The sequence below is a fragment of the Clinocottus analis genome, unplaced genomic scaffold (assembly GCF_023055335.1).
Source record: "Clinocottus analis isolate CAN_PGR_092001 unplaced genomic scaffold, fCliAna1.0.p SCAF_25, whole genome shotgun sequence".
NCBI lineage: Eukaryota > Metazoa > Chordata > Actinopteri > Perciformes > Cottidae > Clinocottus > Clinocottus analis.
In genome coordinates this window covers 3,226,522-3,247,266 of record NW_027175987.1, presented here as the reverse complement: position 1 = coordinate 3,247,266, position 20,745 = coordinate 3,226,522, and the positions used below count along the sequence as shown (strand labels likewise).

The window sequence follows — 20,745 nt, the reverse complement described above, 5'->3', positions numbered from 1 at the left end:
TATATTAATAGATGCTTATCGTCCATCAACATCATTGTTAAAATTAGCTCTTTTTTTTCGTGCATGATGGCTGTATCCTGAATAGTTGTATATTCACGTCTGTATATGGACAGTTATGTTATATTTCCACAGTTTCACAAAGAAAATACAGATTCCTGAGTCAGCAGCTTTATTTCATGGATGTACTGTTTTCTATCCACTAACCAAATATATTGGAGTAGAGGTAACCATTAAATATACCAAGGCACCTTCACTGCACACAAAGCTGTTAGACTGAGCCAGAAGGACTGCCACTGTCTGGGAGGATTACGTACACACACACACAGACACACACACACACACACGTCTCTACTTTTTTGCACACACACACACTTGAGAATGTCAAATCGTCTGGATGAGAATGATAGTCACCAGGGCCACGGTATCACACTCTCACACTCCTGTGGTGCAGTGCTGACAGCTAGTGTGTGTGTGTGTGTGTGTGTTCATTGTCAGGGGATTTGCGCTTGAAGAAAACTGACTGAATTTAGTTTACTAAAGAAATTTGTCCCTTGCTAATGGGGAAGTACTTTACTCCTGCCAGCAGGGTAGAGGATTAAGACAGTTTATGTAAACTATCATCTGACTGTGTAACTACCCTCAACTGTTAAATCTACAGTGTCAGACTCCAAACATGGTGAAAGCTTTTCCTTTCATAGGATGTGACACCTGTGTTTGAAATGAATACGGTGTGAAAAAAAAAAGTCCAACGTGTGTTAATCCCGGGTGTTTTATTTGCAAGCTGCGAGTCACAGCGAGCGTGTGATTGCTGCCTGCGAGACCGCATTAGTCTTGGTGACAGAGAACACACATCACACACAGGCAAGGAGACACACTCTGTCCATGTCTGCCAGAGGAGACAAACCAAGGGAGTGTGTTTCAAAAGTTTGTTTTTAATATTAACTAGAAAACAAAAGAATTGCCAGCTTCCTCCACCTGAGTCTACACCAAAAAAGATTCACTGTCACCCTATGAGAGGAGGTTTCCCAACGCCAAAAAGTAGTTCTCTAGACAATCACAGTGTGTGCTGTTGGTAAACAGCATTAAAAAAAAATACAGCAGTCAAAACTCAATCAAAGGTAGTCATCATAAATGTACAGTCAAATTGTGTAGCAGTGTTGAGATCAAAACAACATTATATACAATTAACAAAAGAGCAGCCGAAACCACAAATCAGACACATTGGGAGCTAGCGTTAGCCTCCCATCAAGGTTAGCTATTTTTATGAATTCCATTGTCCATTCAACACCTAATGATGCACACGGGGGGGCTGAAAAGGGGGAGATGTATTTCCGCCTCTAATCAAAATGATAAAATTCTCGACACACTGATACAAATAGGATGCTCAGTGAGTTCAGACTGCCACCTCATGTTAATATTATTTACCCTTTACCCGGCAGATCGCCTGTTGGATTATTTTTTTTCTTCCTTTTCTTCCACCCTTGTTGATTTGAACTCATCTTGTGAATCGAGTTGTTTTCTCAAACGGGTCTCAGTTCATTCACTCGTGACCTTTTAAAACTTGCCAGCCTCCATCTGTGATTTGTGCTGAGGTTTATCGATTTTACTGTTGTGCATTATTGCCTTGAGGGGGTGCATAGTCTGCTGTTGGCTTAATTGCTTTATGGAAACTAAATGTTGAAATGTACAAAACATTTCAGGTACTATGACCATTTATATATTTGACATTCAAAAAAATAACTAATATTCTGGGCACTTGACGACAGTGGGAACGAGACACTTTGGAGTTTTAACCTATTAGCAAAGAGTTGTGTTTAAGCTATTTACTCTTCTAACAGTTAATAAATGCAAATTAATTCATTTGAACATTTCATTTGAAAAAAAGATTGTTTTTCCACATTTTCTACAACTATGTCAACTTGTCTTTTGTCCACATCTCATTCGGTGTGCAACACCGTTAAACAAAAGCAGAATAACCTACTGGAGGAGAACATAGAGGATGTTATCTCATCAGGTATGGGCGCCAAAGACGATAGTCACGCTATCTCCCCAAACACAATAATTGAAGAAGACGGCGCCTGAACAGATGGCAATACTGCCGGCGTGAGATAACCGTAGTCAATAAGGATTTTGGCTCTCAGACGAAGACTCCGTGGTGACGTTGATCGCAGAGAGAAAATCCCCCAGTTCAGGATGTCTGATAATAAATGGCGCAGTAGATTGTAACTCACGCATTGCCATTTGTATTACATAATAGAAACTGTGTTTGCCTTTACAGTTTGTGTTTGAACCCCAGTGTAGCCGGTGGACACAAATACAATGTGAGTGCCAGGTTGACGTATCCAAGCACGTCCATCTCCACTTGTAGAAGTCATTACTCCATTAATGGCAGCACAGTACTTCATAGCATCTCTGCTTCGTCTTACGATTCAATTCAGTCACTGTCACGACCAGACACTCAAAATGGGGGGAGGGGGGGTACTGGTTCGTTGCGCCCTGATCAGAAGTCACTCAAGTCTAGCTGTGTCTCCAAATCTCTCTTCATGTTTTCTACTTGAGAGGAAGACGAGGAGAGATTGGGGTTGTGAAGGTGAGAGATGAATACAAACTTGGCTTTTTTTTTTGCACCACCTTCCTTCTTCATTAAGACTTGATGAAGGAGAAGAGGAGCAGGAAGAGGAGGAGGAGGGGTGGATAGAAGCATGGAGGATGGACGATGCTCAGATTTTTTGCCTTTAGAAAAGAAAATTGTAGAAAAAGAAGGGACATTTTGGCCTTCGCTTCACCAGTGGAAGTAAAAAAGTGCAGGCAGAGTCAAGAACCCCCGTTTTCCTCAGATGACTCCGTAGTCCCTGAGAGACTTGAGCAGAACCGTGTCCTTGATGTCGCTGAACACCCTGCGGATGTTGTTGGTGTCTGTGGCGCAGGTGAAGTGCGGGTACAGAGTCTTCCACTCGTCCTTGTTGTCGCGGTTGACGGCCTGCTGCTCGTACAGCTTGCAGATGTAGTTCTTGGCGTCCTCGGGGTCACGTCTCCTTCCTGTAAACGGATATGAGAAGGACAGTAAAAGATGAATTTACTTTTGGTATCAGTGAAATCGCCAAAAGATGAACTATTATAGACTGAAAAAGACATACCAAATTATTCTTTGTTCTATTTTTTTCTATTTTTCTTATGTGATAATAAATCAATCATTTCAGGAGGGGTGTGGTTGGACTGTTGAGAGTCAAAAGAAACTATTTGAAGATGTCCTTAGTGTTTGAGGAGACTGTAACAGACTCTTTCTTTCTTCATGATTTTCTGACAAACTTTGATTACTCAATAGTAAAACCAGCTGTTCATAGCAGCCTGATTAAATTCATTAAACTGATTGATGACTAGCTTCGGTACATTCAGTAACTACATTTAAAAAAAAAAAGTTTTCTGAATAATGAAAGTACAATCAGAGTAACTATAGGATATTTGCACATCTCGTACTTCATTAATCCTGCGTGATTATCACATGAAACGGTATAATTACAACATTTTCTTGTAATGCAACAGTATTATTAAACACAATTAAGTGAGACTATACTAAGGAAACATAATCCTCATTTATTCTCTCAATTCTGAACAATCTTGAGACAAAAGAAAAAAGCTAATCAAAAAGTTTATATTATGTATGTATATATATTATATTTTCCCGGTCTGAGTCATTTTGTTGGATGAAGAGCAGTTCCAGCTCACAAGTGCAAATTGAATGACAAGATGATTAAAGGCAGTTTCCATCACCACGGTAATGAAAATGAATTACTGTGGCTGGCGGTCATTTTAGTGAGTTTTCCTGTTTATTATTTCTGTAACTATAGTCATTACTTGATAACTACCTCTGTTTTCTCATCAGGGTGATGATGTACTAGCAGAAGCTGAAGCACGGGAAAAAAAAGCCTGTGTGATAAAAACATTGGAGCGTCACATCACCGTTACAGCGAGGCAACAAGAGGAACAGAGGGATCCCATTTATTAGGGGACAAACTAACACAAATTTTACATTATTGGTCAAGTCCATTATTCTTTCAATTAATCTCTTTAATGTAAAATGTGTAATGTAAAGAATAGTGCAAATAAAAAGTTCCCATGGCTCATAGTGATGTCGTCCAAGTGTCTTTTTTGTTTAACTTATGACAACAACATTATTTTTGATAGTAAACAGGACATTTTGGAGATTTTGAACCAACAGTGGGATAAAACAAGTTATAATTATCTTTGGCTGTAGGAAATGCTTGCAAGTGATCAATTGATCAATCAAAGACATAGATGATAGACAATCAAATGAAAAAGAATCATTGTTTGCACCCCTAAATCAAACAAAGAGCTGGAAGCAGGGACTGTGATAGTTCTTGCTCGATAAATGCCTTCTGCCTCACCAGACTAATTATTTATTGACTGATCAATTCAGCGCCCGAGCTTCTCACTAACTCACTAGCTACTTCAGCAACAGCAGCCTTGCCATGTCGTTACAGCAGCGGCTGGAAAGGCCCGCAGTCTCCACACAACGCGGCAAACGGCAGCCAACGGTGGGAACAGTTGTTGTTTACGTTAAAGTGACATCAAGTAGCTTGACCCGGTATGAGTCACTATTTTAACACTGAGGATGAAACACAGTGGTCGTACTGCGTACACACACACAGACACACACAGACACACACACACACACACACACACACACACACACACACACACACACACACACACTGAGTGTCGATCAAACACAATCACTTGAAGTCCCTAATTCCCACCTTGCACACACATTTAGACCCAGGGTTTTGCGGGCGTGGGGAGGGGGGTGAGGGGCTTGTGTGAAGCTCAGTATCAGTCTGGGTTGCCATGGGTAACAGGGAGAGAGGGAGGGTGGAGGGGAGGTGGGCGACTGTTGGGGCACACCAGCAGAGCTACAGGCTGCAACCACATCATTAAGCACACCAAGTACCTGGAAGTGACTAATTTGTCGTGTTTGTGTGCGCACATGTGTGTGCGTGTGTGTGTGTGTGTGTGTGTGCGCGTGCAAAGAGAAAGAAAGAAAGAACGCTTGCTAAAAAAGATGTAATGATAGCAGGCTGTGCTGACACCAGGACGGTGATGGAGGGTTCAGAGACGGTGACACGCTGCGGCTGAAATCGCTCGGCAAATTACTTTTTCTTTTTTTCTTTTTTTAAAGACACATTATTCCAAGTAGATGCAGCAGGATGTGAGGAGGTAGCTGGAGGCCCGAAGCAAATTGGTCAGAGGAGGAAAACAACATTGCAACCCTCTTATATATAGGTCTTAAAATTAATGTTCTACTATTGTTCTACATCCCGGTCTGAATTTACTTTTTATAAAACGCGTCACTATCTATCTCCATCTGGACTATTATGCCACCCTACATACTTCTTCAGGATTTCAATTTTAGATTTCGACTTAAATTCAATTCTTCACTTTGCTGCGATGGGGAAGTGAAAATTCAACCAGACGTGGATGGAGAATATTATGTTTAATACGTGGTTAAAGTCAGAGGGGAGCCTGCATGAAACCCAACGCTGCCTTTTGTATGAAGACGTTACAATTAGTGACACTAGAAAACTATGATTTGGTACCACAAGAGAGAATATCCAGTAACCACAATAAGTAAAATAACACCACATTGGGTGCCTTACCGCTCAGATTTGATTTTTTTCTTCAACTCAAGTTATTCGGTACGTTAAAACAAATCGCTTCTCCTTGAAATCAATCACAAAAATCAGCTCACGACTTCTGAAACTCTGTCTGAACATAGCCTTCATGGCAATTTACAATTTGATCTGCTTTTTGGGCTTGAAGAAAAGTTAAGGGATCACCAAATTACATTTCATCTCGAGGGTGAGCTGAATGTCTGGACCAAATGTCATGGCAATTCATCAAATAGTTGTTGAGACATTCCACACAACCGAAAGTCAGTCTCATGGTGGCACAAGAGGAAGAATCATTAGGATTCATCCTTGAGGGGAACCACGAACGTCTTTACAAAATGTCAGTATGTAATATTTCAGTCTGGAAAGTGGTGGCCATTAGTACCATATTACCTTAAAAAACAAACACACACGGGTATCCTCAGCTTACCTGTGAAGCTTGGAAAGTATTTCTGCAGGTCAGATGTCTGGACTTTGTCTGCCAAGATGTCAGTCTTGTTGAGGAAGAGGATAATGGAGGTGTTGAAGAACCAAGGAGAATGGATGGTGGTGTAGAACAAAGCCAGACTCTCATGCATACGGTTCTGAAAGCCGATATGGAAGGGGGTGGGAGGGTTAATGAATTTGTTGGCAGACTAAAAAGTGGCAGCAACAGATAAACGGCTTAGTGACAAGATGGGAGGGAGGGAGGAAGGAAGGAAGGGACAGAAGGGACCAAGGGCTGGAAAGGCTAAGGAGAGAGGGAGAGAGGTTTTCTAGCGCAAGAGTGAAACCTGCTGGTGGATGGATGAAATGACTGCAGAGACAAAATGTTTGGATGAGACACAGAGAATATGGATGGATGTACTACTTTACTGCAATCCAGAGGGAAATACATGACGTTATATCGAATTCATACAACAGCTCTAGTCACTAGTTGACTTTAACATTCTCCAATCAGTTGGTGAAATATGATACGACAACCAAACTGCTTAGAAAGCGGCTAGAAGTGTCTTTATCTCGACCAAGTACATTGTTAAATGTCTGTACGTGTTAATGCTGTAGAAATAATAATCCAATAATATAGGTCTGCGACTAACAATTATTTGAATTATCAATAAGTGTGTTGAAATTAAAGGATATTTAATTATCAAAAGATTGCTGATTAATTTGTTGTTTTCTATCACTCAACTACAACTATCAATTGTTGCAGCTCCACAATAACATACTGTATACATAAAAGCATTTGGGTCTCCTCTGCATAATGATGAATGAAAGACTTTGACTTATAAAGGATCTTAGTGCTGATAGATGAGGTTGTTTCTGTTATTTTGTCCACCTTCTGCTGTGGCAGATAGAGAGATGTCTCAGTGCTCTTACAATGGTCTCTCTCTCCTCCAGGACCTGGTCGTACTCGCTCAGGGAGGCCAGGAAGATGAGCGAGGTGACGTTTTCAAAACAGTGGATCCACTTCCGACGCTCCGACTTCTGACCGCCCACGTCCACAATCCTGTCAGGGAGCAAAGGACAAGTTGTCAGGAAGAGTACAGTTTGAACCCTACGACAACAAATCTAACCTGGCAATCATCAGTGCTACTGCTGTTAAAAATAACACATATGCAGAGTATTTAGACTGACACAGTTTCTTTGTTTTGGTTCTGGACTTTACATGTGAAACAAAGCTATGATTACGAAGTTAAAGTGGCAATAGACAATTTAATAGACAGTTTAATTGCTTCCCTATCAGCCTCATTTTCTCGATGCAATTCTGTTTTCTATTTTAAGGCACAAAGGAACCATTGCACATCCAAAATAGGAAGAGGATAGCACTTTTACCTCGGTAGCTATCGATAGCTTTGGCCAGTAACCAAAGAGTATCAATGTGAGCAGACATGGCCTGTGTTGGTTACTCGGTTGTGAACAATAATACCACAACGGTGGGGCGGAGGGAAGTTTGAATTGCTGTGATTTCTAAACTGTTCACCGGATTAGGACGGAAACGCACTCCAATCAACCTCAGTGTTGTTGCTTCATGTGCCGACGAAACCCTGAAATGTCCTGGAATTGTTGTTTCACATTTTGATATGTTTGCTAACTCATACTCGCCCACCAAGTCAAAGCCTTTCTTCAGTTTGGTTGTTTTGGCTTCCGCGCTATACCTCACGATTTAAGAGCAGGTGTCATTTCATTTGGGAACACGATGTTCCTCCAAAGTTAACTTTGAGCTTTGTCTGCTCGGCTGTACTCAAATCCCTGTCTGGCTTTATAAAGAAACATGTTATAAATAAACCCAGAGAGTGACACCTCACTTCCCGGTAGGGGCTTTGTACAGCCTCAGTCAGAAATGTGATCCGGTTGCGTCCGAACAGGCGCGAGCAGACAAAGCTCCTTCTTCTTCTTTCTTTTTTTTTTCCTCCAGCGTGCAATGAATAGTGTCGGTATTAGATTTGTCTGTGTGACCGGATTGTAATCTGAAGACTGGCCACCTTAGTGTGATGGTCTTGATGGCGAAGGAGTAGTCGTGGATGCCCGTGGTGGGGAATCGAACTCGCAGCACGTCCTGTTCTGAGGGGATGTAGTCTGGGGCGGAGATGCGGTCCAGGTTATTCATGTAGCTGGAGGGGAGAAGAAGAAAAAGAAGGTTTTACAACTCATGAGTCAGTTTGACACAGCAGGAGCCGCTAGTAAAACACATTGTCTCTGTTTACACCGAATCAGGCCTCGACCGTGTTAAACAAACAGAAGTGACACAAGATGTACGATGTATATATGTATTTTAAAAAAAAATTAAACTGCGATTAAAAATTGAAGATGGGGGGGGGAGTGAGTCCATATCACCCTGTGTACAGACGAAGGCTTTATTGTCGGTGTTGATACAAGCTGTCATTAGCTACTGCCTGTCTCTTATCACACACACACCGTGATGATCGAGCCACTGGGTAAACACAGAACAGGGCAGCAATAGAAAAGAGAAAACAGGGGCAGGCCGAGCCTTTGTTCTGGGACACATCAGATACTTTGAGCGTGAGACTCATATCTACTGTGTGTTAAATCTTTTCACGTTGATTCAAAAGACTCCATGCTGGGACTTATTCAGTGTTTCCTAATCAGTTTGCTTCCTCAAATACTCTTTGATCAACTGGTGGTTTTGAACACGGCTGAAAAATAAAATGTCTGGCTGCGGTGCAGTGTGTAAAGAACTAGCCCCCTCTAGTGGTCAAACTGCCAAACAACCATGCACGTTCTCGGTGCTTCGATGACAAACAAGGAACGTTGGGCTGAAACTAAACGAGGGACTCCTTTTGAGATAATAATACGATTGTTTGCTTGAAATCACAAAACATGAAAGAAAACTACGACTGAGAATATTAAAGAACATGAAAATATGGAAACTAACTAACTAAATACACGCCGCTTCTCCTGTCCTCCTTAAACTCAACAGTTAGAAAAGCATAAACTCAACTTTTCTCGACAGACAGTTTTTCTTTAGCCGTGTGTCTACTTGTGAGTTTTGGTACAAAGGTCAGATGTGGCATAAACAAACAATATAACAATATGTCGCCGCACGTTCTTTTCTTATACATCAGTTAAGACCGAAACTGTGACGTTGTCACCGCAGTTGTGTTAATAGTATTTAACCGTTTAGTCTGTTCTGATTGTTTTATTTTCACCCCTATGACATCAGAGTGAAAGCACGTGTACATGTTGCTGTCTGTGACTCATTTCTGAACTAATCTAGTCACGCAGAAAGTTTTAGTCACTATTGACAACAACTACTTCAGTCATTGTTTTGGAAAATAGATATATCACTTATTTCACACTAACTATATATATATTTATATGTATATTTAAATATATCCATCCATCCATTATCTTAACCGCTTATCCTCATTAGGGTCGCGGGGACCCTAATTTAAATATATATATATATATATATATATATATATATATATATGTATATATATATATATATATATATATATGTATATATATATATATATATATATATATATATGTATATATATATATATATATATATATATATATATATATATATATATATATATATATATATATACATATGTGTTTTATCCTTTTGGTCAGCCAAAACTTAAAATGTCTGTTTATAAAAAATAACTGACAGGAAGGTCTAGTCATAATGATATAATAATATATTGAAATCAACAGAAGTCTTTAATCCTAGATGCGTCTCTAGTAAAGTATACAGTAAAAACATGTACCACAGTAGATCAGTTCCATTTGGCCATTACGTTGTGTTTTGAACTTCCTTCACAGCAATGTGATCTTGTCTATCATAGACTCTTGCATTGTGACATCACATGTGGCAACTTGCTGTGACAGTGTTCGATCATGTGATACGCTCTGATGAACCTTGAGCTACTCACTACTCTGTGGAGTCCAGGAGCTGGTACTGGCAGCGTCGGCTGTAACACACCCGGATGCCCGAATCTGCCCAGAGGCGGCGGACTGCGTCCACGTAGCCTCGCTCCAGCTGGCTGATCTGCGCTGTGTTGATGTCTTGCAGCCACTTGGCGTAGATCTGAAGGACAGCGAAAGAGATCGGCACATACAAGTTTGTGTGGTGATGTTTCTTTGTAACGTTTCACAAAACTCCTCAGTGTTCATGGTGATACCGCCCGCTTCTTTTTATAGATGACAACACGTTGAGTGTGTGTTTCTGTGCCGCTGTGTTTTGATGTGGGCACAATCCCACGACTCCAGTGAGGGCACTTGCCCTGATGGCCACACACCTGTGCTGGTGTGTGTGTGTGTGTTCATGTGTGTTGAGGTAAGAGCTGAGTAGCGGTATCTTTAAAGGTATCAACTGGTACAAGGAGGTATTAAAACTCCTCCAGTCTAAAAATACATGCAATCAATCGTTCTTGTCCTCAGATCCACAGAAAAATACTTTGTATATGGTTTTGCTCACAGTCAATCGCCGCAACTCTTCTTCAATTAAATGTGACATGTGATTGGTCCACTACAGCAGCAACTACAACTCCATACAGCCTGTCGGCCTGACTGCATACAAATTGGAACTCAGAGATGTCTGGGCCTTGTCTAGCAGCTAGCAGCTAGACTCTAACGGCGCAAACAACAGCAACAGTGGAAACAGAGCTTCAGCCAGCGGGGGAACCAGAGGGTGGGCGGCCCCCGTCTCGTACCTCGTTCTCGGGGTTGAAGTAGGGGATTTTGAGAGCAGTCATGGCTCCTGTCATGGCCTTCATGGCTGTGAGAATGTTCTGGAAGATGCATTTGGAAAAGGTCCTCCTCTCCTCCTCTGAGAAGCCTCGTCCGTGGATGATCCTCATCTGTCGGATGAAGGTGGTTTTCCCGCTCTCACCAGTACCTGATGGAATAATAATGACACAAAATGATTATTACAATTCTGTCATCGGGGCAGCTCAAAGGTCAGCGCTATTGGCTCCCTGTGTGTTTATTCATGCTCTGCCTGTGTCTTTATGGCTTCCTCCATGTTTTCCAATTTAAGTAAATAAATGTGCGACTTTAGGAAAGAACGGTAGCAGTAAAAATCTAAGTTGTCACAAGCTGAATTTGAACAAGACAATACTGTGTGTTACTACAGTCGTCATTTCTCAGCTACCTCTGCAGTGAAGGGATGAAAAGATAACAGGCGGTAAACCACAACACGCTGTTGAACCGGACGTCACCCTAACAGATGCACATTTTCTACTCGTTTTTAATTGTCAGCCTCAGGGTTAAATAGTGTCTTCGATCAAAAATAAACTTTATTTATTAGATTATTGTATTGACATCTTTTCAGCGTTCTTTTTTTGTACCCACATTTCTGTATCTTACAACACGGAGAGGCCGACAGGCTGCAGAGCAACAGTGATTTATTGCTGTTTTGAGTGTTCTCTGAGGACATGTATCAATCAACCATCTGCAAGAGGAAACTGAGACTCTTCTTATTCCACGACACACTCTTTTGAAGAATAGCATTTAAACCTCCAACTGAACTGTTTTGAAAAAACATCATTTTATTGACCGACCTGTTCCCGTACACAAATGTTTGCTTACTGTCATCCTACACCGTGATGCGGGAAATAAGACTGGGCCATGATTCAATGTTATTGTTCACTGTCTCTGCGCATCATGGCAGGGTTTCCCCTTGGGCATTTACTGGAGGTGGTTAACCCCCTCCGTCCTCACCCACCTTCACAATGAAACATAAAACAAAAGACTGCAGGAAACCAGCTGTACAATCGTCAAATGAAGATGTTGTGCTTTAATGAGTCGATTAGTCAATTGGAGGAAACCAATGAACACTTAAATTATTGATTCATCCTCAGTCATTCATCAGGAAAACAAAAAAGCTAAATATTCATGATAATTTGCTCTCTTTTCTGTGTTTTATTGCATTGTGAATTGACTAACTGGACTTTGGGGTATTTTGGTTGAACAAAATTATTAAAATAATGAGCGGATTAATTAATTATAAGTCTAGGCAAAAGATTGCAGCTCTGCTTAACTGTAAAACATAATTATATTTAATGTAATAAAAATTACCTAAACTTTTAACATGTGATTGGGATACTTTTGTTCCATAATAATAAATCAATAATTAGATTATTAGCATATATATTTGGCCATTATTGCCCAAAAATACGTCTCTATGGATATACTTATTTTATTATATCTGCCAATGCAAGTAAGTGAAAAAAAAACCTCTTTCGGTATCTCCTGTGTTAATGACTTTAAAAAAAAAACAAAGAAAGAAATGCAGCAATACAACTTTTTCAGTTTCGATACCGAGTGGACTAAAGTTTTTAAATTCCAGTATTCAATGTACAAAGTATACAAACATAGAATCTCATTGAATACAACGGCTCCATTGTCACCGATACGTGATCCAGCTATTTGAGTCATTATTGGCCCGACATCTGATATTGGTATGTATATCGGTGCGTCCCTATGTGTACCTGTACCCGTGTACCTATCTGACTCTATTGGAACATTAAGCAAGGAGCTAAGTTGTCACTAAAACTGTAATGTGTCCTTGGAACCTTTGTGGCATGTCCACCCCTCTCTTTCTGTCTTGTTCTTTCTTTCTCTTTCTTTCTTTCTTTCTTTCTTTCTCTCTCTCTCTCTCTCAACCCCATTTCTACACTCTCCATCCAAAAGTCAACCAACCAGCTGTAAAGGCTTGTACATTTCAGTGGTTTCACGTACAACCGATCCCAATCTGGACCACTTTACATACTCTCACAGTGACACATGCATCACATAGTTTTCTCACTTGGACAGAGGCTACCAAACAGGCCCAGCAGTTTTAATTTGCATGGCGGGCGTTCCTTCATTGTGGCCTCTGTGTCAGTTCATATTGTATTTGGCTAATTAATCCATTTGTCTCCACATATATTTGTTGTTAATGTTTGTTGTTTTGCTTTCATAGTTCTCATATACTGCAACTACTAACATACAAGATGAACAAAGGTGCTGTGTGCGATCACTGACCCAGCAGGAGGATTTTAATTTCCCTTCTCTCCTTCTTCTTCTGCTGCTTGAGGATCCTCTTGATCTCTTTGTCCACAGCCATGTTGGTCTTCTCCTCCTCGGACAGACAGCACACACACCTGCGGTGGCACCAGTACCAGCAGCCCGCCATGGTCAAACCCACTGAAATGAAACTGTCAATGAATAATCAGCTTTATGTAATGAGCCGATAAGGACCGATCATAAACCCGTCGCCCAGTTGCCCGGTGTCCGTTTGATGTCTTTGAATTTTTACTTTCTTGGTGATTCGTTAGACCTGTAAGGATTTTTATTCTAACACACACTCACCCCGGAAATCTCACTTTGACACTGCTGAAAGTGATCAAGTCAGCGTTATATAAAGCCATGTTTGACAAATCCACCTGGTTGAGTGTGTTTTTAATCAGCTTCTGCCGCTGCTGTAAATCAAGTTGGTTCAAGAGAGAGTTTTCAAAGTTACAAACAGAAAACAATGAAGCTTCTAACCTCCAAATCAGTCCGTCACACTCCCTGAAGTCGAGCGGGTTGACACTGATTGTTCCTCGCGGTCCATTTCCCACCGTGTCCCCCAAGTCCACGTCCACCTGCGGCTAACGGCTACTGTCGCTGAGGCGCGCGAGCGGCGTCATTGGCCCGCTGCCACAGCCGATAAAACAACTCTTTCTTTTCTTTTTTTATGGTGCTTTTTCAGCCCACACGAAACAACCTGCCGCTCGGGAAAGTCCACCGCGCCTACAGAGGAATGTGCAGTCTCTCTGGTCCGCTGGAAAACACTCTGTAACAGGAATGCGCTGTGGGAGACGACGCGGCAAAAGAGCGGCAAACAGCCGCGGCAGCGCCGGAAGTCACGCGATCGCGCCTATAAAATAAGAGCACGGGGTGGCTAGTTAGTGTACGTAGTTCTTAGACAACAATGCACAAAAGAAACATATATATATATATACATATACATATACATATATACATATATATACATATATATATACATATATATATATATACATATATACATATATATATATATATACATATATATATACATATACATATATATATATATATATATACATATATATATATATATATGTTTCTAAGAACTATGTTGTCTAAGAACTATGTGCATATATATATGTAAATGTTCCTTTTGTGCATTGTTGTCTAAGAACTAAGAATTATGTGCATATATATATATATATATATATATATATATATATATATATATATATATATATATATATATATATATATATATATATATATGAAATTATATAGTTGAAAGCCTCATGTAAAATAGGGATTTGTCCTAAGAAATTACATTTACCCAAGCATATAATACAATGTCATAATTTTTGTCTGTGGATTTCTATCGCATGCAAGTCATTACTCTTTTTGCAAAATGCATCCTTTAACATCAAAGGAAACAATGTACTCTTTACTCCAGTACAACAGCAACAAATGTGCGACAACAAGCTTTAAAAGTTGAATCCATTGTCCGTAGTGCAGCAGTATAGTTATTCCCTGACAGTGTGATTCATTGTTGATACTGACCACTCCTGTGGTATATTGTTCCAAAACAAATACCGATAAGTTAGTCCTGAGTCTGTCATGACGTGAATGGATGTGACAAAATACACAATGCTGTTAGAACAGCCGAAACCGCTAAATGTGTTGACAGCAAATGTAATTTGCTTATGTCTACAACAACTGAGTTCCCGGTTCATGCAGTCTTTTTGAAATTTTTGGCACTGACATAAAAAGTCAAGTTCATGATAACACGCTCAATCACATACATTTCTTTGGTTTGTGGCACATTCTGGCACAACATTTCTGACATCAAAATCTATTAATGTGTCATCAAATAATCCTTGAAACCTTCCGCATGTAGTCGGAATCTGTGTTTCAGGTTATTAACGAAGAGTTTATCTTAAAAAAAAATAATTAAAAGTCAAAAGTTATTTTCATTTTTGTTATGGTTGGTTTAGTTTTTTTGCTTGTTGTCTATAATTCTGTTGCTGTATGTCTTTTATCAAGTATATATATTTCAAATAAAGTGATGGTCTCTGTAGAACTGTCCAACTTTGGTGTTTTGCGCCAAAGTGTTTTGCCGGGTCAAACAGCCTTAATTTGAAAAGCCTGTACCGGAAGTTGTGCTTGTTTAACTGCGTTTAGTTTGACAGCAGAATGGATGAGTGCGCTGCGCTGCGGATAAAGTTTCGCCTGCTGCAGACGCTCCCCTGCTTCATGTTTCAGCCGAGGGAGCTTGAGTGAAATCACGGAAAGTTTCACCGAGAGTTATTATTTATTACATAAGCTGAAAGTTTTAACTTAACATTGCGGATTTGAGCTCATAACATTTCGATATTATGCATTATTATGTTTGGGGCTCAGTGTACAAGTTGATATTAATTACAAATAATCAACAATAAAATATACAAAATACTAACTTCTAAAGCATTTAGTCTTTACGTCCTATAAATACATATATAATAATATATTAGGACACTCACAGCATATAAGTATACAAAGCAAGTCACTATAGACTGTGTGCTTGTGGGAATCACATGGTGTGTCAGAGCAGGTTATTAATCACCCTGCAGGTGTTTTTGGGTGCACAGTTGAAGAGTACAACAGGTATTTTGTCGCTCCTCCTTGGCTGCTATTTGGGTGTCAATCTTTTGTCTCAGCCAGCAGAACCGGTTGGTCCAGGCTCTCATGGTCTCAGATATTGAGAACACCTGAGCTCTGCATTGCCATGGGAACAAGGTGAGGTGTAAGACCAAAAGGGAGGCGTGTGTGGACTGAAGTTTGTGTGTGTTTGTGTGTGTGTGTGTGTGTGTGTGTGTGTGTGTGTGTGTGTGTGTGTGTGTTATATCATCTACGTGTATTATAGTGTATGAAATACATGTGATGAACTTCCTTCTTAAGACTTGTTATTCCTGTAATTCATGAGCGTTTGATAGATTAATTAGTTTAACGACAAGAACTTGCATGACTGTATAAAGCACTAAGCACAGAATATATAACATATTCTGAGTGTTTATGAGGATACATGTTTGTAATTGATTCTTTGAAAGTCAGTTTGCATGGATAATATATAATTTATTCATGTGAATTATAGTAAATCAAGTGTATTTGTTTTTTCATGAAAGAACATATGTTATTTTTTAATTATTACAGTGTAATAGCTCGTAGTCATAGTAATGTGTTAACATCTGTGAACACAAGCTTCAACAAATGTTTGTGTGTGTTTGTGTGTGTGTGTGTGTGTGTGTGTGAGAGAGAGAGAGAGAGAAAGAGAGAGAGAGAGAGAGAGAGAGAGAGAGAGAGAGAGAGAGAGAGAGAGACAGAGAGAGACAGAGAGAGAGAGAGAGAGAGAGAGAGAGAGAGAGAGAGAGAGAGAGAGAGAGAGAGAGAGAGAGAGAGAAAGAAAGAGAAAGAGAGAAAGAGAGAGAGAGAGAGAGAGAGAGAGAGAGAGAGAATCCGGGGTGTGGACTGACTAACAGGAAAAGTTGCCCCGTCCTTCCAATTACAGGAAGTTATGTTTCTCTCATGATGGCAGCGTTGATTACTCTGACTCTCTAAGAGTGACACAACACTTTATATGATGAGTCGCCATACAGGTGTCTTATCAGCACCGTCACAGTTAGCAGGAAGAAGGAGCGCGAGGAAGAGGAGACTTTGTCCTCTGCCGCTGGCTGCTGTGGGAAACGGGCAACGATCAATTATTAATCTGACACCGTGTCGCGCTGCAGATGATGGAGCACCGGCGTCTGTTTGACTTCGCTTTTGCATTCAAAGTGTTGCTCAGCAAGAGGCGTTGTTGAGGGGAATGCATGAATGCAAGAACATCTTTTTGACTTCTAAACAATTTAGATTGAATTAAAGGGCACTTTTTGTTCGTTCCACCATAGAGTCAATGCTCTTTCATTGTTCCCTATAAAAGGTTCACAACCTTTGTGGGCTTGGGACCTCTTTAAAGTACAACAGCATTATGTTATGCTTATACATCTGGACAGTTATGTAAAAAAAAAAGAGCATATTTAGCAAAACATTCCCACTTATTATCTTGCGACCCCTCAGATATGTCTTGCGACCCCTTGGTGGGCTCCCAGCCCCCATGGTTGCGAACCAATGCTCCACGGCAGTATTTCTTTGAATCATTTGTCTCAGAGCTGAGTCCATTTTATTTGGCATTAGATTAGGAATACTTTGACATGATGTAAGGAGATAGCTTAATTCAAGAAAAACAAACTTGAACCGATGAATTAAAAGGAGAAGAAGAAGAGAACGAGACCCAATAAAAAGGATGTGCCGAAAAAGATAACACTGCTTTACGAAATATAGAAGTGTTTGTGAGATAAATGTCAGGTGGTTCACAGTGAGTGGATATGATCTCTTCTGAAGGTTTGAGCTGCAGCCCTGTGAGATAAGCGAAGGTCAGGCTGTAATCTCATGAGTCATGACTGAGGATCTTCCTGATCGTACCAAGAACGACTTTGTTGATCTGATGCCGTTCGTTCTTTTAGTTTATTATCTTTGGCAAATTGAGCTTGGGGAGTTTAGACCATGAATTGTAATTCACATTATAAACTTCATCTATTTTTTTGCATCATTATTTAAATGTATACGGGTAGTTCATGGTATTGCTAGTGTGTTCTCCACCTCATGCAAGAAATTGTCTGTGAATGAAGATTTGAATGTGATTTGAGCCTTGATGCATTCATTTGGATGTTCCTTCTCCTCAAGTAAGGTCCAGATGTTCAGGCGAGACACTTCTTGGTGGGACAAATGAAAGGAAGAAGTCAAAACACACACAGCATTTATTTTCATGGGAGGACTTTTTGTTACATTTTTGCCAGATTTCTTTGTGGTTTATTCAACCTCAGTCTTGCGACGACATCACATGTCCACAAGATGTCACGTTGCTCAACACTTCTGTCTGCCAGCTCATTCACACTCACAGGTGTCAGCTAGGCCGAGGAGGAAATACTTATGCCAGAGAACGCTGAAATGTGGACAGGATGAATAATAAATCATTAACTGGCCAAGAAGAGGACATTTTTGTTCAATGGATTCATGAACGTAAAGTTCAGTCACAAGACATTTTCACACCTCCATTCACTTTTTAAAAAACATTTAGTTCACAACTCTACTGCAGTGGCGGAAAGTCACTCACAATGTTGACTCATGTACTGTATTGAGGCACAACTTTGAGGTTCTCCTGTTTTACTTGATTATTTCCATTTTCTGCTACTTTTTACTTTTTCATCAACGTTTGAGAGGGAAACTTGTTTTTTTTTTTTTACTCCACTGCTTTGACATGAACAGTATACTCATAACTGTGAAGATTGTATACACAACACTGCAGCGCTACAGATTAAATACCCCGACAGCATAAAAGGTATAAATACAAAATCATTTTACATGAAAAAGACAGAAATGTAAATTAGTTTCAAAATATGCAAATAAAAAAGGGAGCTCGAAACAGAAAGTATTACATCCAAAGATCACATAGGCCTCTGCTCGAAAGGGTGTATCTCTGCAACCACTACAGCTATTTTAATAATTTTGATGTTATAATAAAAGGTACACATGTGAGATTTTGTTCAGATGTGTAAATATCAGTCTATATCTTACTGGTTAAGAGTAAATAAAGATTACACACAGCAGACATGATAAGGTTTCAGGTCCCATAGAAAAAAATAAGTTTCAGAATGATTATTTCTTTGAGAGGATGCAGCTGTCAAACCTCTCCCACATCATAGCACAATATGTTAACATTCTCTTGGTTTTGAATTGGTTAAAACATATTTGCTTAAAACCAAAGTACAATAGAAGCTAAAAGAGGAAACAGGTACTAGATGGCGAGTACTAGAAAAACCAGATATTACTATGTGCAAGCTGGCTTTAAAAACAAGCTGCCCTTCTTACGAATTACAGGGAAAAACTATTTTTACAGAGGGGACTTAGTATCATTTTACCTTTAAGTTGAAATGGAGCTTCACTCTCACCGGCTACAACATAACAAATGTTGTTTATTCAATAATAATACAAACAACAATTACAATCAACAATGTTTACATTTGTGGTGTCAACTCCAGGATTTAGTAAATAGGATGACCACATGTGAGAATCTTATTTGTTTTCCGTGACAATAATATTTACCCAAGTTTTGGTAGTGAGTGAGGGAAATGCAAAAGTAATTCAGAAACTAAATTCCCCCTGTAACCCTTGGGGAGTCCCACAGGGTGGAGTGTAGTATGAAGGTGGCAACTATTTTGGTTGGCGTTCACAAGGCACACACATTTTTTTCACTGCATCTGGGGTTTTGTCTCAGTTAAGATAAATCCAGAAAAGCACAACTGAGCAAGAAACCTTAAGGATCAACCTGCTGGGAGGCCAAAAATTTGGGATTAGGGCATCTGGGGAGGCCAATCGAATTCCAGGGATGGCACTGTTACATCGACCTATATGCTGTATGATAATTAACATAACACTCTGTGGCACCAGTCTGCAAAAGGAGTTGTTTTACTTTTAAACTTATTATACTTTGACTCCATTACATTTCAGAGGTAAATAGTATATGTTTTAATGCATTACTGTACATTTATTTGACATATTTTGTACCTTACAGATTACAATTTTACAGACAAGCTTATAAAATGCAATATATTGTATAAGATATTTTTAAAGTTATCTAATCACTAATAACGACCCATCAATACTTCCTCCCTCAGCCACCGTGTCGTCCTCTGTCTCGGGACCTCACAGCAGTTCAGGAATAACTTTCCCCCTCCCCCATAAAAAACGTTTCATGCTTGTATATCTTTATTACAAAGTAAATATGTGGCTTTCTGTTTATTCATAGGTTTTTCGGGGAATCCATGAGACACTTGGCGTATCAGGAAAAGGCTTTTCAAATATTGACACTATCTGTGACCTTACCTGTCTGGTTTGCTGACAAAGTGTTCTTTTTGGCAGAAAGGCAGAGTTAATAATGAGATAGAATTAAGCCTTTTGAATTTCAATTTGAACATGCATCAAGCTGTGTGTTGTAGACAAGGGTGGAAGAAATACAATTTCTTTTGTAGCTGTTGAAGAGGCTGGTTTATCCCATATATATAAAGTTAGGTATAGTGCAGTATTGCAAATAAGCCAAAAATGTTGGAAACCAGTGGTCTACTTTTGAGCAATATATAAAGTTGTCAGAATTTGCCTGCGACGTATAATGAAGATTATATAGCATAAAATAGGTATATCCAAGTAAACAAATACTTTAAAATAGCAGACTACTACACAATTTAACTTATGAATCTTTGCATATTCATTGGACAAATTTGCACTAAACTACCACCTGCACAGCTCTTTGATTTTAATTCAGATATATTGTACATATTTTAATACAGTAGTTTGTTGGAATTTTTCTCATTCCATTTGATAGTTCTTTTTTTCACTATTTGGTTTTATTTTGAATACAATTCCTTGTTACAATATAAATGTTATGCGCCAAAAACAGATGAATTTTTATGTGAAATCTTATTAGTGAACCGGATTTTTATTT

At 39.6% G+C, this 20,745-nt stretch overlaps 1 protein-coding gene across 2 annotated transcripts; it reads right to left on the bottom strand.

The window, feature by feature from the left end:
- Positions 1-912: 912 nt before the first annotated feature.
- On the bottom strand, positions 913-13,998 carry LOC137794442 (guanine nucleotide-binding protein subunit alpha-14-like). 2 transcript variants are annotated; one of them, XM_068591195.1, is made up of 8 exons: positions 13,671-13,998; positions 13,167-13,339; positions 10,853-11,037; positions 10,073-10,227; positions 8,153-8,281; positions 7,047-7,176; positions 6,118-6,271; positions 913-3,039 (listed from the first exon to the last, which is right to left on the bottom strand). In XM_068591195.1, the coding sequence occupies exons 2-8, from the start codon at positions 13,315-13,317 to the stop codon at positions 2,834-2,836; spliced, it is 1,110 nt and encodes a 369-aa protein (XP_068447296.1). In that variant the 5' UTR covers positions 13,318-13,339; positions 13,671-13,998; the 3' UTR covers positions 913-2,833. The 2 variants fall into 2 exon arrangements, with proteins under 2 accessions (XP_068447296.1, XP_068447295.1); XM_068591194.1 differs by having other exon boundaries at positions 13,167-13,328.
- Positions 13,999-20,745: the final 6,747 nt, after the last annotated feature.